The 16,845-nt window shown below is 41.9% G+C and overlaps 1 protein-coding gene across 2 annotated transcripts in view; it reads left to right on the top strand.

Moving 5' to 3' along the window:
• Positions 1-13,162, top strand: part of KCNJ5 (potassium inwardly rectifying channel subfamily J member 5) — a 64,100-nt gene extending 50,938 nt beyond the window's left edge. For both annotated transcript variants that reach the window (XM_075173079.1, XM_075173078.1), the window contains exons 4-5: positions 1,382-2,328; positions 12,369-13,162. In XM_075173079.1, coding sequence (XP_075029180.1) covers positions 1,389-2,328; positions 12,369-12,715 — 1,287 coding nt within the window. In that variant the 5' untranslated portion in view covers positions 1,382-1,388 and the 3' untranslated portion in view covers positions 12,716-13,162. The remainder of the gene's footprint in view (positions 1-1,381; positions 2,329-12,368) is intronic.
• The last annotated feature ends 3,683 nt before the right edge of the window (positions 13,163-16,845 follow it).

Raw genomic sequence — 16,845 nt, 5'->3', positions numbered from 1 at the left:
CTTTGCTCAATCTTAAAATTGTCTTTCCCAAGATACTCTTAATTGTATCTCTACACCTTTTCTCATTCACAGACGCATAAGAAGATTAAAGATAGAGGGAGCAGTAATAGATTTAGTTAGTTTTTAATAGGATTTGCAGAGGACAATGCAGAGAATGTACGCCATAAAGAATATTGCTACTCTATCTTTGATATCCCTAAGGCTTCTTAGGTAGTCTTTCACAGAGATTTTGTCTGTGTCCTGCATTCAGAATCAAGACTCTCATTTTTCAATAGAGCATGTGTGGTTTTTTTTAAAGGAGTATCTAATCATCTCGGTAAACAGGATGTTACATTATAACCTGCAAAAATCATTGCAGCCATCATTTTGTATTATTTATTTGTATCTTGTTAAGCGTAGTTTTGCAAGTCAACAGTGGGCTTTTTAATAACTGTCTGTTACGTTTCTAAGTGTCTGGTGTTTTTGTCTAATGTCAGGTGAAATAAAGGGGTGGGTTCTGATATATCTGACTAACAGTAAGCCTGGATTCATCACACCTTCAGACATGTAATTCGAGATGCTACATTAAATGCCTATTTCACATTTGGAGCCCAGGCTCCCAGAATAATTTGTGGAGGGGGGTGGGTACTTCCAGAAGGTGATTCACTCCTGAAACCTGAATTATCCCTGGAGGTGCCTTTCTCTGCTGACTGTACAGGAAACCTTCAGGCATAATGTATAATTATGTGAGATTTAGGTAGACAGTGGTGCTCAGTGTTTTCTATTAATTTCTAAGGTTTCTCTTGGTATGCACCCAAAACCTGAGGCATCAAAAAACTCCAGTCCCTCTTGAAAATATACGTTGATGTTGCTTTACTTTGCTCCTAGTTGTTATCTCAAGCAAATTTTGGGTGTAAAAAAATCTGAGGACCAAAAAAAAAACCCAAACCAAAAAACTGTAACAAGATTTACCTATTTCATGACTCCCAGACCATGCCCATCACCATATTTTCTGAGGTTCCAGTAGTGCATTAAGCAAAGTGACTGGCAGCTGGTTCATGTTTGAAGAGACTGTGTATTATGAATCAGTATTTAACATCCAGTTCAATGCAGCATTATATTTAGCAAGTGGTTGTTGTGAGAAGAGTACTGAAGCCTTTCAAAGTGTTTCCCAAAACAATACTAGGAGGAAAGACATGGCCCTAGAGAAAAGCTTTCCTGATGTAGAATCAGCCTGTATCCAGCCCTGTACCAGCATGGGACAAAGTTTGTCAGTGTAGCATTAATATCTGCAATGTTTGTTGTCCTGGTCTGTTGTGATGGTTCAGAGAGTAAAACGAAATGGCTTTTGTCTCAACTCTTTTCCTCCTATCTTAAACTTCATTTCTTTGTTCTCCTGCAGCCCAGCCATGGCCGGAGATTCTAGGATCTTCATGAACCAGGACATGGACATCGGAGTTACATCGAGAGAGCCTAAGAAGATTCCCAAACAGGCTCGAGATGATGTCCCCATTGCCACTGACAGAACCCGCCTCATATCAGCAGAAGGTAAGAAGCCACGTCAGCGTTACATGGAGAAAAGTGGCAAGTGCAATGTGCACCATGGAAACGTCCAAGAAACCTATCGATACCTTAGTGACCTCTTCACTACGCTGGTGGACCTCAAGTGGCGCTTTAATCTTCTTGTCTTCACTATGGTCTATACCATCACTTGGTTATTTTTTGGGTTCATATGGTGGCTTATTGCCTATATCCGGGGAGACCTGGACCATCTTGAAGATGAGAACTGGATCCCCTGTGTTGAAAATCTCAGTGGATTTGTTTCTGCATTTCTGTTTTCTATCGAGACTGAGACAACAATTGGGTATGGCTATAGGGTGATAACAGAGAAGTGCCCCGAGGGCATCGTACTGCTCCTGATCCAGGCTATTCTGGGCTCCATTGTCAATGCATTCATGGTGGGATGCATGTTTGTCAAGATCAGCCAACCAAAGAAGAGGGCCGAAACCCTCATGTTTTCCAACAACGCAGTGATTTCCATGAGGGATGAGAAGCTCTGTCTCATGTTTCGGGTTGGAGATCTCCGCAATTCCCACATTGTTGAGGCTTCCATTAGAGCCAAACTGATTAAGTCCAAGCAGACCAAAGAAGGAGAGTTTATCCCCTTGAACCAAACGGACATCAACGTGGGATTTGACACTGGAGACGACAGATTGTTCCTGGTGTCACCTCTTATCATCTCGCATGAAATCAATGAGAAAAGCCCCTTCTGGGAGATGTCCCGCACCCAACTGGAGAAGGAGGAGTTTGAAATTGTGGTCATCCTGGAAGGAATGGTGGAAGCAACAGGTAAGGACTTGTCAAAAATCAGTCACAATTTTGAGGGGGGAAGGGGAAAAATGGAGTGCAGTTTGGCATTAAGATTTTACTGTCAATGTCACCTGGGCCGAGAACATGTTGGGATTTGTCCTTCTCTAGTGACAGATTCAGGTGGGATATTGTGGTCTGAGATAACTAGCAATTAAAAGATGGGTCCTTTAGCTCATGTTGTAGTGTTTCACACTCTTTTTATAAGTCTGGGATTCAGACGAAGGGGTTAGTCGAGAAGCTGTCCATAATCACTTAGAACTGATCCATGGGAAAAAAGGAATGGACTAAAGGAATTCATGAGGTCTCTTGTGGTCCTGTTTCCTGTGATCAAAATTCACGGCGCAAACCTTTTTCCGTTTCTCCTCTGTATTAAAAATTGGCTGTAACTGTGCTATTTTAGGTATTGCTGTAGTGTTGTTTTTTAATGGAGGCTATGAAGGAAGTGCCCAAGTATTACTATATCCCATAAAACAGCATGTGCTGAAACTGAATGACTTGCACGTGATGCAGGACATATATTTTCAAAAGGAGCTCAAAGAGGAAAAATATAGAAACTGCTTTTGTGACTCTTGCAACCCAGCAGCTGTTTAACAGCTTAAAACAGTGCTGTGTAATGGGTGGATTAGGAGATACACTCAGCTGATTCCCAATTTCCTCCTATGGGTGTATTTGTGGCAGGCGATGAAAGAAGTCTGCGTCCATATATAATAAATCTGGAAAAGTTGTGTGCCTCAGCCTTCCAAAGTGTAGAAAAGGGAGGTGGCAGCGTGCCTCTCAAGCTGAGCGAATGGATGGCCACAAAGAACTCCAAGCTCCTTTCCACAGGTGGGATGCCGTGTATCTCCTAGGGGTCTGGCTGGGGAGGAGGATGCTTTTTCTCTGGAGTCTCACCTAAAAGACATGGCACCATGGGGTCATTTTACCACTTGCAGCCAATTCATTTATTCTAGGCTTTGAGGAGGAGCTGGCAGGCTCTGTCGGCTGTGCTTCTAGCGCAGCAAGCGTGTTTAAGCACCCAGAGATGCTGACGCTCCCTTCGGGCAGGCTTTCCGAGTCTGAGGTTGGCAGCACGCCTGGTGGAATCAGGGCCTTTAAGAGAAATGGGGCTACAGGCAGCACTGAGGAGAGAATTGCTATCTAGAGATGTGGAAACAGAGAGAGAGTCAGAGATGCAAAAAAGCTTTTATAAGTAGTTTTGCCCTTTGGTGTTTAAGGATTTTAGTTATGAGATGGCACTGTGAACCCAAGGTTTTCTTGGTGGTGGTGGTTGGATTTTTTTTCCATCCTGATGAGTCATGGGTTCTCTCTGAAACACTAGCAAGGGTTTTCAGCTTGATATGAGTACTCAGTGGTATCAGCACGCTGTCTCACAGATTCTGGCCCTTGCTTACTATTAATATTGTTCCCATCTTGACATTTGTCCTTGTTAGTCTCCTAACAGCCAGATGTAAGGGGAAATAGTCTGTCAAATTCCTGCGTGCCAGACCTTCGCCCTTACAGGCAGCTCTCTAGAGAGCTAATTCAGTTTCCCAGTATCACCCTTTAGTCATTAGGTGAATAGCAATAGCTGACTTTTCCAAACAGGGCTAATGGGAGGTTATGAATAGATTGCACTGTACCTAGGTTGGAGTACTGTATTGTGGAAGTGGAATTCATTTGGCATTACTAGGCAAATATTCTTTCCCAGCAGAGTATTGTAGAGATGTGGCAAAAGAAGGGGTGGGTGGAAAAGACTGTCAAAGGCAAAGATTTGTAATGGAAGCTTATTTTGTAGCCTAAACATTTACTAGATGCTAGAACCTCCTAATCTGAGCATGGAATGCAGTTCCTTGTTTGTCCAAAGCCTCTTTCCTCATCACACAGTGACTATCAAATTCTGTTTGAACAGCTACTGCACTGCCGCCTTCTTATGAAAGCTCAACCTCTGCTAGATATGTATGAGAGGAAGTCATTATCAATAACAACCTCAAAATTAAAAGCATGGCATAGGAATAATATTGCTTTACAAATGGGCTCCTCTCCCAGAGGGATTGCTCAGGCCAGTGTGTAATGATATTAAGGAGCATACATCTGTGGAAATGAATTATTCTGGTCTCAGAAGACAGGCTGTGAAATTCCAAAACTGGAGTTAGAAGAGCCAGTTTGCATTGAACTTAGAGCAGAGTGGACCTCAGATGATGCCATTATCTGATTCAGAGGCTGAGATGGTTTTCTGAGTGACATATGGTAGCTGGGGGGGTGTGATATTTTGCCACAATGGAAGTGGCTTGCAGAAGCACCATGTTTGTGCTTTCCTGCTTTGTCCTCACACTTTGTAATATTGATAAAGCAGTTTGCGGGATATTAATCCCTACCTCCATACCTTAAAATTTGCTCCAAGCAAATTCTTCACGTCCTTTCCTTCCTATCGTATTGTTCAAGTCCCATCTGCTTTTGGGAATGGTATCATTTACTTGCAGCATGACTTCTATTAAATCGTGACACTGTTACAACCTGGTCAGGTTCAGGGCAGTATAAAAATGCAACAGACCATTTGTTCCCTTAGTAACCCGTATGAAAAATTAGGAACCACCATCACAGTGTTCAGAGGTACAACTGGTCAGCATATATAGCTCTGTTCATGATGCACAAGAGGCAAGCGAATCCTGCATGCCGTCTCAGAGCTGGCTCAGCTCTGCAGTTGTTGTCAGGAGTAAAAATTAATGGAAACTTATTCCATCTTTACAGACGACAGCAAATCATACCGTGAACGCGTCCTGCACTGGTGGGGGAAAAGACAGCTATATTTTTTCGTAAGGTATTTTGAAAGCAGGTCAAAATGGCGATTGTTAACATACAAATGACTAAAGTGTAATGTCTAAAATTAAATTACGCTAAAGTGTAATGTCTTGACTAACAGCGTGAATATTTTTCACTGAAAATTTGGGACAGCAATTTTATAACTATTTCGAATAGCTTTAACCAATCACATACATATCACAAATGTAATGTATTGTCTCCTCTCAAACAAGTAATTCTTCTCACTGACATTTAAGTTTAATTCTGATCCAGTGGAAGGCAAAAGATGGTAAATAGTTTCAAATGAAAAGTATAGAACAAATTCTGAAGAGTTGAAACACTTCAAGTCATTGCTTTTTTTACAAAATGAAACATTGTGGTTTAAAACAATGTTTTTGTTTTCAAGTTGACTTGAATTTCCTAAACACTTCAAGTTGTTTTATTTACAAAGTGAAACATTGTGTTTTAAAACCATGTTTTTGTTTTCAAGTTGACTTGAAGTTTTAAAAGGATAAGTAACAACACACTGAAGAATATCAACACACAAGAAACTTACCAGCCAGTTTAAAATGCAATGTTTTTATTTTGCCAAAAAAGAAAATAAACATTGTATTATTCTAGTGAGAGCTCTCCAGGGACCCACAGCTATTCTGCTAACTAACCCATGAAGCCAGCTGCAGCAGAAAGCCCACGACAGGGGTCTTTCCAATCAATATTTTAGTATGGTTGAGGCACTGTGACTCCACGACGGGTTAAAAAATGCCAAAGGGAAACTAAGTTTCTGGGCAGATCTGTTGTGATCATTGCGGAGTGAAATGACCACTGTAAAGACAAAATCAATATAGATGACAAGTGTTCTGACTTCCAGTGCTGCTTCATGGGCATCTTGAAAGCAGCAGCATCACTCACAGTGCCTACTTAATGAATTGGTCACAGAGATTACTTTAGGGAATTAATTCTCTTTTGCGTTATCTGAAAGGGATGCTTGTCAGGATCAGCTGGCCCAAATTTGACCTGCAATAAAAGGGAAGAAAGTGAAGATGGAAAATCTGTTTGCAAAAGGAATACATTTTTGCTTTCACTGCCTTTCAGTTAACCGAAACCTGGTTTATCAGTAGCTGTCCTGCAAACCTCGTTCTTTATCTACAGTGTCCAGCATTGCTATTGTCTGGGCATAGAGATAGCAGTACTTGTTACTTCACTCTTGGTCCTTACTGGTTTTCACTACCCCTTTTTCCCACCACCATTAAATAAACCACAAGAGACAGTCCAGATGTGTGATTAGTCCAGTCACTAAATGAAGTTTTAGCAAACTCTTAGGAAAGGATAGGCGTGTGTATTTCTGGCTTAGAGTCTGCGTGATAAAAAGTGGTTTAATGATTAGAAGTAATCTACCTCATCCCATCCCTGTAAGAGTGTAGGCAAACAGCAGCGTTTTTGTACCTCAATTTATCCACTTTTACAGAAGACATAGTAAAATTTCCTGGCTGTAAATATAGGACAAAAAGAAGTAGCCACAACATAAGATATCCTGAAATTAATCGTGATTTTCGTGGGAGAACAAAGGAAGAGTGAAATTAGTAAATGGAGTTTTCATGCATTCATCATCTGGTTTGGGTTGTCATGTTGGTTTGTTTTGCATTTTGCATGTAAGTGAGTTTTCTTTTCTGCAAGAAGGACCTTGCAGAACTGTAAAAGAAACTGCTTATATAATTATAGGGATGAGAAAGATGTCTCAAGTCATTCTTTTCATGAGCTGAATTGTCCTCCAGAGGTGGATGTTGGCAAGCTAGTCATCTTAGGTGCCTCTGCAGTCACTATAAATACCTTTGTGAGGGGTCTAAAGGTACATGGTGTGAGCTTGGTGCTCAGGTTCTGCCTGGTAGAGACATGGCAATTGAATCCAAGATCTTTAAATCATAAGGTACTTCCCCCCCACCCCCCCATTTCCAGTGCCTACGAGCTTTCACATGCCTGGAGAGTATTCAGATATATTAAAATCCTATTACTCTCCCCAGCATAGAAATCAAAGTGAATCAAACCCAGATATGTCCTCCTCGAAAGGAGACAAGCACAAATAATTGGAGGACCATGCTCCTACCTTCTATTATTCCTTTTCAAGTTGGAGGAATATTGACTTTTTGGAGGTTACAATCCAAATGCTGATGCTAATCTAAAGACATGTATTGCTTAATTAGACTTACATCAGTCTGCTGCTATACCTCTGAGTCCATCAGTTCTTTCTCTGTACTCTTGTAGTGTAGGTGGAGCTCAGCTGAAGGAGTGGAGTATGTATTATGCAGCTTTATGTGCATCCAGTACAAGGGAAAAAGTCACCCTGCATACAGTAGTGCATGAAAACAAGGACAGAGAAGTGAAATCACTTCTAGCAATATCTGTGTCTGAACTGCAGAGAAAGCCTAGCAAATATGGCCAACATACAGTCAGCATCCCCATGACATTTTGCCAGCAGATAATCACTGAGCTCTGTGGCATTTAAATGAGGAGAGTTAATTTTAGGCTGATGAAAAACGTTGTCTTGACAGCCCCAGGGGTTGGAATATCTCTACCCACTGAGAAAGGCCAGACTGTGTAGCAGTACTGAAAGATTCAACTATACTGTTGATGTGATCAAATTGAAGCCTGTGGCAATTTCATGGGTTGGTAGATCATGCTTTGTGGTCCCCTTGTCCTCTCCTGTTAAACTGCCAGTAAAGGTACTGGCTATGACGGTATGTCTGACGAAAATATGCATCCTCCAACAGTTGGAGAGAGACTGCTGGTTCATCTCTGGATAACCCAACAGCTGCAAATGCACTTAGATTTGGCCTGTGATAATGAAGTTTGATTTTAACTGGCAACCTAAGGGTATGCAAGACCTGGAAATCTGGAGCAATCTCCGCTTTTCCTAGCAGTGTGGCACAGCCAGAAGCGTCTGCTCCAGTTGCATAATCGGTGGCACTGCAAGCAGTGAAACGTCCCGAAATCTGCAACTCCCATTGAGTACGCTGCAGAAAAAACAGGCTCCTTACTGAGCGAGCCATCAAATAACCGCTTTTTGTCAGCACGTATTAACATTCCTTTGTCTTTGATAAAATGTGAGCCGCTTGATCCCAACTGATTTTGATGACAGAAAAGCGCCTATTGGTAGAGTTCCCTGACACCTATTTTACGCACCAGTCTTTCCTCAGTGACTCTCTCTGTTCTCGAATGTAATGAAACACCCGGTTTAATGCACATAGCAATATATTTTGTATCTTTTCATCTACTGGAAGCCAGAAACGAGCCGTTTAGGAAGGCATCTATGGCTGCCTTAAACAGGAACATGCACAAACTCTGTTATTGATCTGTGATGTAGTGACTCCAGCCAACAGACAAAAAATGCGCTTCTTAGGATTCTGCTATAATGAAATTATCATTAAAACTCTATGAAATGTTTATTGCAGAACTTGAAACCAGGAGACAGTCCTCTGGTCTCCAGCTTTCAAAAAAGCCTGGAACTGGTTCAAGCTTTACTGAAAACTTAGTGCATCTGCTTATAACTTTGTACAAACTTTTTTCTGGTTTCAATTAAAATTGAGTTTTGTTTGCAACTGAAAGCTAAGTTGCTGAATTAAGAGATGAAAAAGCTGTAACTAAAACTTGAAAGCTGAAGATTTCACATATCATTTCACATTTTCCACAACTGACGGGTTGTACAAATTTATATTAAACATACTTTTTTAATTTTTAAACCAGATTGTTTAGGAGAAAATTAAACTTCTAATGGTCTTACTGTCCTGAAAATATGATACACTTGAAAAATATAAATCTCTATGACTTCACATCTACGTAGACTGACAAAGGGGAAATGAGGATATTCTTTTGGCATGAAGCTTATTTAAATGAATTTATTTAAATTTAAATGCCCAAGTCACCAAATACCACTTCTCTATAACTATACAAAATATCTGTACCATTTAAATCCAAAATGTGTAGTTATATCTACTTTAAGAAAAGGATTAACAGCCTTTATCAGGGCCATAAATACTATGATTATTTTTGCAAGAAATTCTGAGAGTTTGAAATCTCCCTGAATTTCTTGTGCTCTCCGAAATGTCAGTGCTTCAAGGTTGCACAGGGCAGTGCCGCTGCACTGAAGTAGAACAGCAGTGGCAAAGTTGGTGTGGTACTTGATGGACAGGAGCATAATGATTCACTACACCCAAGATGTCCCATGGACTTGGATAAGCAAGGCTTATGAAATGAAACTGCTCATTGTTGCAGAGACCCCACAGCCATGTATGAAAGATGTTAGTTTAGCGGATTACTCCACCCCACTGCAGGCTGAAACTTAAGATACTCAGAGCACGGAGGGCACAGTGCACATTGTACGCAACTGGAAAGTGGCTGCATCCATGGGCTCTTAAGTAAGGTTTATTGTTTCCACACCTCTTCTGTCATCTTTTTGCAGTTACAGAGGCAATAATTAGCTAGGGACATTACAGATGCATTAATTAACCAGGCTGGAGAGCACAGGGCAGCCTGCAAAGAAGGCACTTAATGGAATTTGAAGCAGAGACAATGCTGCTGTTTACTGGGTAATGTAGGAGTTGCCAAGCAGTATGTCCCCACGCAATTAAAACACCACTGCACATGTGCTAAAAAGGAATATTTGAATGGGATTATGGAGCAATTACAAGTTGTCTTATTGTGCTGGCTCTGTGTACCCCTGGGGTTACAGAAAGCAGCTACTGCAGGAAGCTGGCAGTGTGCAGTATTTGGTCGCTGAAAGCTTTCTATTGTTCCGTCTTTAATTGAATACTTCAGCAGGAGATCACCATGATTGTGTCTCTGGAGTTCAGGTTCGCTGTCAGGTACTCCCCCCAGGGAAGGAGCTATTTCAGGCCCTGATTATAAGGCAGGAGTTCCCTTAGGATGCTTCAGGCCCCCACATTTAGCAGGGACACCCCATCTTGGCCTTGGGGACAGCTCCATGGTACCTTTATGCGGCACTTGGAAAGCCATGATAAGAATCAGCCAGTTCATTCACAGGACCTAATCCCGTGAGCCTGAGTGGTCTCCTCTCCTGCTCTCTTTGCTGGGCTTTGAAAGTGCTCACAGCTTGGAGGAGGCACTTGAAGGCCTTTGTGATTTCTGGTGCAAAACCTGCTCTGTCTAAAGGAAAAAGGGCTAGTTTATTTTAACTGTCTCCTTACCATTCACGCACATGCTGCTGGTTGTCTAGCATTCTGCCCTCCAGCATGAGGGAGCATCAGAAAATGGGATGAGCCCTGCATTACCGACCCTCAAAACAGCCTGCAATAAAAGCCCTTGCCCAGGGAGGTCAACAGGGTGATTGTCAGTGACACAGCCCTCCTGAGAAAAACTGCAGCAGAAGTTAGCAGGACTCCGTGAGCTGCATGCGTGTTGAGCTGCTCTTTGCTAGCCGATAGAAGGGAGTGAAGATTAACCAGTCTTCACCTCGAGGATTGAAGAGTCCAGGGCAGGTGATGCTGCACATTGTAGTGTCACCTGAAGCAGATAGTCAGGAGTGGTCTCCACGCTGTTTTTTACTTGTAAAGCAAGTTTCCTGAGAAGGTGCTGTACCTCAGTAGAGCCTTTCCTTAAGGCAAAAACACTTGGGGTAATTTTCGTAGCAGCCTCTGCATTTCCTGGTTCCTTCCGGACCAGAAAACAGGCACGCTAGAACACTATGACTAACTCTACTTGTTGTTCCTGCCCAGAAGCAAATACTCCTGCAGATCTTCTTGGGGGGAAAAATTGGCTTTCCAGTCTGCGAAACAAAACTGGAAATTTCTCAAAGTGTTTCATGTTTCACTGTCCCTCTTTTTCCCCTTTCAAGAACCAAAAGCAACTATATACTTCTGGCCTGATAGCTTTAAGCTAAGGAAAGCAGTAAGAGATAAGTAAAGCTTTCCAGGGAACTTGTTTGTGTGGGTGTCTTCTAACGGACTGTAGCAATTATGAGAACAAAATATTCGTCTTTTCACAAAGGTGCGTTTTTGTTTTTGGTTTTTTTTTTTTAAGGAAAGGAGTTTTCTGATTACTCTGAGATTTCAGTCACTTAGTTGAGCTCACGTGGTGAGAATACATGATATGCTCTTTCCTGAAGCATCTGACACTGATATTTTTCCCCCCTATGCATTGCTTTAGATTTCTGTTTGTGTACTTTGGGCTGCAGGAGTTAGACTTGGAAGCATTGGTCAGGAACTGGATCAAGTGCATGTTTTGAATGTATTCCAGTCAGGCCTATCTCTCACCCTCCAAAAGAGAACAGTGGGAGGCCTTTGTGAGGTCAGGTTTTCCAGATTTCACTAGAATTAATTCCAAAATCATAACATCATTAGGACAAACAGAAGACAAATATTTGGAAGAGAAGTCGGCCTTGACATTGGCAGGTGATTCCAAGAGAATTTGTTCGAGTTATGCCAATGCTGAACGCTTATCCCTGCTCTGCAAAGCTTCTCTTTAAACTTTTTCAAAGTAAGTAAATAAACTCTGATCCTTGGGGCTGAGAAACAGCTTGACAAAAATCAGTTTCATACTGCCCACTGTTCATTCAATCCAAAATCCATTAATACATGGAATTCAGTATGCTTATCAGCTTGCCTGTGTGGTGGTGTGGGTTTTGGTTCTGCCAACCCAATACAGTTGGATTGAATGCTCCAGAGGTATTTAAAAGCCAGCTTGCTATAAAAATCGCTAGGAGTTGTGGCCCCCTCCACCTTCCAGGCTATACGGCTTGGTGTCTTAACCTAAGTGCAGGAGGAAATTGCTGATACTGCTGTAGATGAAGAGGGATGGGGTCAGACTCAGTGGGAGTGCAGGGCTCATTCTACTTAGGGGCTGTGTGGGTCAGGATTTGAGGTGCATTGGCAGGGTTGGATGTCGTTCTAGCACGATTCACCAGAAGTGCTGTTAGTATCAGCCACGCAAGCAACACCTCAACAGAGCAATGTGAGGACAGAGAGAAGCTGCTTAGTGGTACCAGACTTCAAACCCCTAAGCACAAGGTTCAGGAAACAGCCTGAAGATGCAGCGATGAATCCATCCCTTTTGCTTTGAGTGCTCAGCTTTTTCATGATAGAGGCTTTTGTGAGGCTTATTAAGCGAAGACCTTTTCTGTGTCCCAGAGCAATCAGGTATGGAGATAACATGGAAGTGCTTTTAAATGAAAGAAGTGGTTGGGTGAGCATGTAAGGAAGCTTTGCATTTAACATCCCTCTGTTTCTACCCAGGGATGACTTGCCAGGCTCGCAGCTCCTACATGGACACTGAGGTGCTGTGGGGACATCGCTTCACTCCTGTCCTCACCCTGGAGAAGGATTTTTATGAAGTCGACTATAATAGCTTCCACAGCACGTACGAGACCAACACTCCTGTGTGCTGTGCCAAAGAGCTGGCTGAGTCTCGCCGGGAAGGCCAGCTCCTCAGCCACCTCTCCAGTGCCACCCTCCTGAGCGGAGGCAGAGAAGCAGAGACAGCAAAAGGGGAAGAAGAAGAAGAGGAAGAAGGCAGGGAGCCAGCGGGATTGAATGGCGCCAACGGGACAGCAGGAGAGGTGAAAGAAGATGTAACTGTATAACACAGGAACTGCTGGACAGTAGATACCCACATACACTTACTGGGAGACTGTGGCCTGGCGAGTCAGGAATTGACTGGGAGTCAGAGAGCTGAGGTTTATGTCCAGATCTCTGCTGCCTGCTGCTTGGTCCTGGCGAGTCACTGCACAGCACTGTGCCTCAGTTTCCCTCCACTTTTATCTGTACAGTGAGGTTCTGAGCTTTGCACTTGTTTGCAAAGCATTTTGATCTCTATGGACAAGGCTCACTAAATATGATCACTGTTAAAATTCAAATTCTCACCACTGGTTGTTTCAAAAGATGTTCATTGGATGTTCAGTACTCTTCCCCCTTCAGAGGGTGTTTAAAAAGTAAAAGTCCAGAATGTCCCATCTCAGTATGAAGAATGTGGTTTCATACCTTCACTTAATTTGTGAGTCAATGTATTGTAGACATTGTTACTGCTAAATTAAAAGAAGAGGAAAAAAATCTGTCTGGTATGTAGTGAAGTGGTTTGCCTTCATGAATTTTACGAATAGATTTTAGCGTTTTCCTCCAGGATCACAGTCGTCGTGATTTATTTCCTGCAAAATGTCTGATATTAACAGGACAACTTTCCCTGCAAACCTTTAGCATGTTTATCCAATATTTTTTACTGTCTTCTCAAACTGAAGCGCTATCTTTGTGTACTCTTTTCATGGAATATCTGACACATTTCATAGGCTCTCCATGGTCAGAGAAAGTTTAGATCTTTACCCTAGTGAGGGTTTTTTCCTGGCCTGGATGTCCCAGTTTCAGTTCTGGTTGATGATTTAAAACAAAGTAAGTACCCATCTGGGAGTTTGGAATGTTCTGGAATTTCAGACAGAGTCCCTGGAGTAGGTAGACCGGGTAAGTAACAGTTTGCAAAATTCTCTGCTCTTCTGTAAAGTGCATATTTAAAATAAAGGTTTAGATGCTGATGTTCCTATAGCTAATGGGAACACGCACTGACATAACTGAAGCCATCTGGTCGGGCTAGTGCAAGCACGTTGGTTGGCGTTCAAAATCGGGATCAGTTCCCCACTTCTGTCAGTGGCAAGCAATAACATCTCTGGAGGTCTAATGCTAACCTGCCAGTAACTTCAAGTGTTTAAGGCATGCTTTGTCCTGCAGCTCAATTAAGATTGCTATTCCTGTGACGCACCAAACTGAGTTAACAATTTCGGTCTTTACAAAGAGGTAAGCATAGCACCACACTTCCCCAGAGAGGACTGTCACGTCCAGAAAAGGGGGTGAAGAAAACTAGTCTGAGAGATGAAAAATTTCCACAAATTTCAACAACACAGAAAAAAAATGGCCTTGTTGGGGAAAATCTCTTCCCTTACCCCCAAAATTTGGTGTAAAAAATAAGATACCCGCAGAATTAGTTCTTTATCAAAATAGAATGAAGAATATATAATATGCAAGAGTTATTTTCCATATAGGAAGGACTGTATATATATCTATGAAATAAATATTCATTGTAGTAGGGATGGACTGAGCTGCACACTAGGGATCTTAAATAGCGTTTTGCCTCTTGATATTAATACAAAGACAAGATAAACTGGAAATAGAAAGCAATGGTCTTATCGACATGTAAACAAAGAGGACAATATTATCTATAGGAGTCAGAGATACTATATAATTAGAGACCTAATGTTATAATGTAGATAAAAGAGCAATTTGTATTTCTTTCTGAGGGGGGTGGAAAAATGAACATGACATGACTCTGTTGTACTTAATACCGTGTTAAGAGCCAGCGGTCAGCTTGGCCTCCGGGATATAGGAATTACCATTATACTATACAGTAAGTTTCGAGGTGAAGTAACTTCATTTGAAATGCTCGTCAATTCTAGAAAGCATCTTGCAGACTTGGAGGGAGTAGTATTTTTAAAAAAGGTCTCACTTCAGGTTTTCTGCTCAGCTTCCTCTTTTTCCATACGAAGCCTCAGAGGAACAGAGAGAAGAAAATAGGGAGAAAAATGGGAGAGGTTTCTTAGAAAGGTTTGGTCTTTTTCCGAGAGTCTCACTTCTCACTCTTCCTCTGCAAAATAATTGTGTCAAAATTGTTTTTCAGGATTTTTTTATTCTATAGCTGAAGTGAACTCCTAATGTAGGGGGGATAGTAATGGAAAGTAAAACTGTAACTGATCAGTGCAAGTCAGAGGCAATTTCAGCCCCTCAGAGAGATGTTATATAGGCTCTACCCAACAAGCTGACTTGTCCAGCTCAATTCAACATGAGAGAGGGCTCGCTGGGTCCCTTATGTGATGCCAGAGATAGAGAGCTTGGAAAACGGCACTAGATTGCCTCTGCACCTTTCTTCTCCTTCATGGTTGTTACCCTCCAGACAGAAGCTAGCCACCTTCAAATACCCAACAAGTTATTTCATCTGCTCATTGCCCTCGAGATTTCATCACACCAACCTGCTCTTTCCTAGTACTATCAAGTCTGGGAAATCATATATCCTACATGTTAGGAATTTTTGTTGTTGCACATCAGGTATTGCTAGGAGAATAATGGCTGAATGGTGCGTAGTGGAGAGGGGTGCAAATCTATTACAATGCATGGGAAGTAAGACACAAAGTGTATTTCTCCCCTTTTGAGCAAAGGCCTTAAGCAGCTGTGCGCTCTATTGGCTTCATAGACTATTTCTGTGTTTGAAATTTGCAAATATGCCTAAGTACCTTGTTGAATCAATGCTTCAAACAGCGCCAATGTGAGCAGTAGCAAAAGAACTTCCCTGACTTCTGTAGAATAGGAGAAACATCCTCCTGTGTTTTTTAATTAGCTGAGCAGATCTGGAGGAGGATATCCTCCAGAGCTGAATGCACCTTGCATTTGATATATAAAAGGTGGGGAGCCATATTTTCAAGTTGTGTAGCATGGCAATCAATTATGTGGGTTTTGGTAATGCAATCAAGTCATACCCTTTCCAAAGCATTTCAGGCAGGCCCCAGGCTGTCCTGTGTTCTCCTTTTCCTGAAACGTATCCCAAAGAGAGATTTAATTTATTGGGCATATTGAACTTTTCTGAAAGTAAGGGAGAGAGCCTCTTCCAGAGTTGTCATCTCTGAAAATTATATCAGTTTCCCTGCCGTTCCGCAAGCGTGTGAAGGACAATAAACCATGGGAATGAAAGCATAATAGACCCACTCTTTGCTGTAATGAACATTTAAATACAAGAGTTGAAATAGCTCACCTAGATATGTCCACCCACATAAATATCCAATATATACTATACACTCATCAGCCTCCGTACTTTCAAAAATACTAATACTCCACAAGAAACATTTATAACCTGTAAACACACTATTCATGCATAAATAACCATTCATTTTTATATAATGGACCCAGTAAACAAGCTAAAAATACATATTTGAAACATTGAGTAATTACATCTGCCTTATAAATGTATCACTGATAAGCAAAATCCACAACAGTATCCATCCACAACAGCGTACACTTGTATAAGTGTACGTGTACATAAAATAGCTAGCTCTCCTGCCACACACATGCCAGTAGCTCTCAGAAGCTACCCCTATTGTGCGTGTACACAAAGCGTACACACAGGGTTACTCACACACACCCCCACAAACTTGCATGCCTGAATCCTGCATTTTAAAACACCACCTGAGGACTGTATTATTCATCGTGAGTCCAGATGCCTTCATACAGACATAAATGTACACATCGTCTTTCCGGCAGGCAAACCTACATGTTCAAATGATTTTCCAACACCGTACAGGTAAACCCTGCATTGCACAACACAAACACATCGTGTAACCCTCAGAGTTATGAAAGTAATTTAATTTCAGGGGTGTGTTTCTGTCCTGCAATCATTAATGAGAGCTTTTGAGCAAACAAAAGCTACGGTTTCTTGTTCTTTATTTTTCTCCTTGTGACAGGATAGTTGGGAAACACCTTTCTAATGCAGGAGAGTTAATGAGCTGTGAATGGAGGCAGGAAGGGAGAACTGCTTACAGTAAGGGCTTTGTCATTCTGCTCGATTTTGTTTGCGGGTTTGGGGATGGCAGTGGGAGGGAGCCCTGCAAGCCAAGTCATTTTATTCTATCAGTTGCTTTCCTAGGCCTGGCTTTTTAACTGTTCCGTTCTTGTGCAATGTCACTAG

The sequence above is a fragment of the Calonectris borealis genome, chromosome 24 (genome assembly GCF_964195595.1).
Source record: "Calonectris borealis chromosome 24, bCalBor7.hap1.2, whole genome shotgun sequence".
NCBI classification, from domain to species: Eukaryota; Metazoa; Chordata; class Aves; order Procellariiformes; family Procellariidae; genus Calonectris; species Calonectris borealis.
The sequence above is the reverse complement of the archived record's forward strand: the minus strand, read 5'-3'. Positions and strand labels throughout refer to the sequence as shown.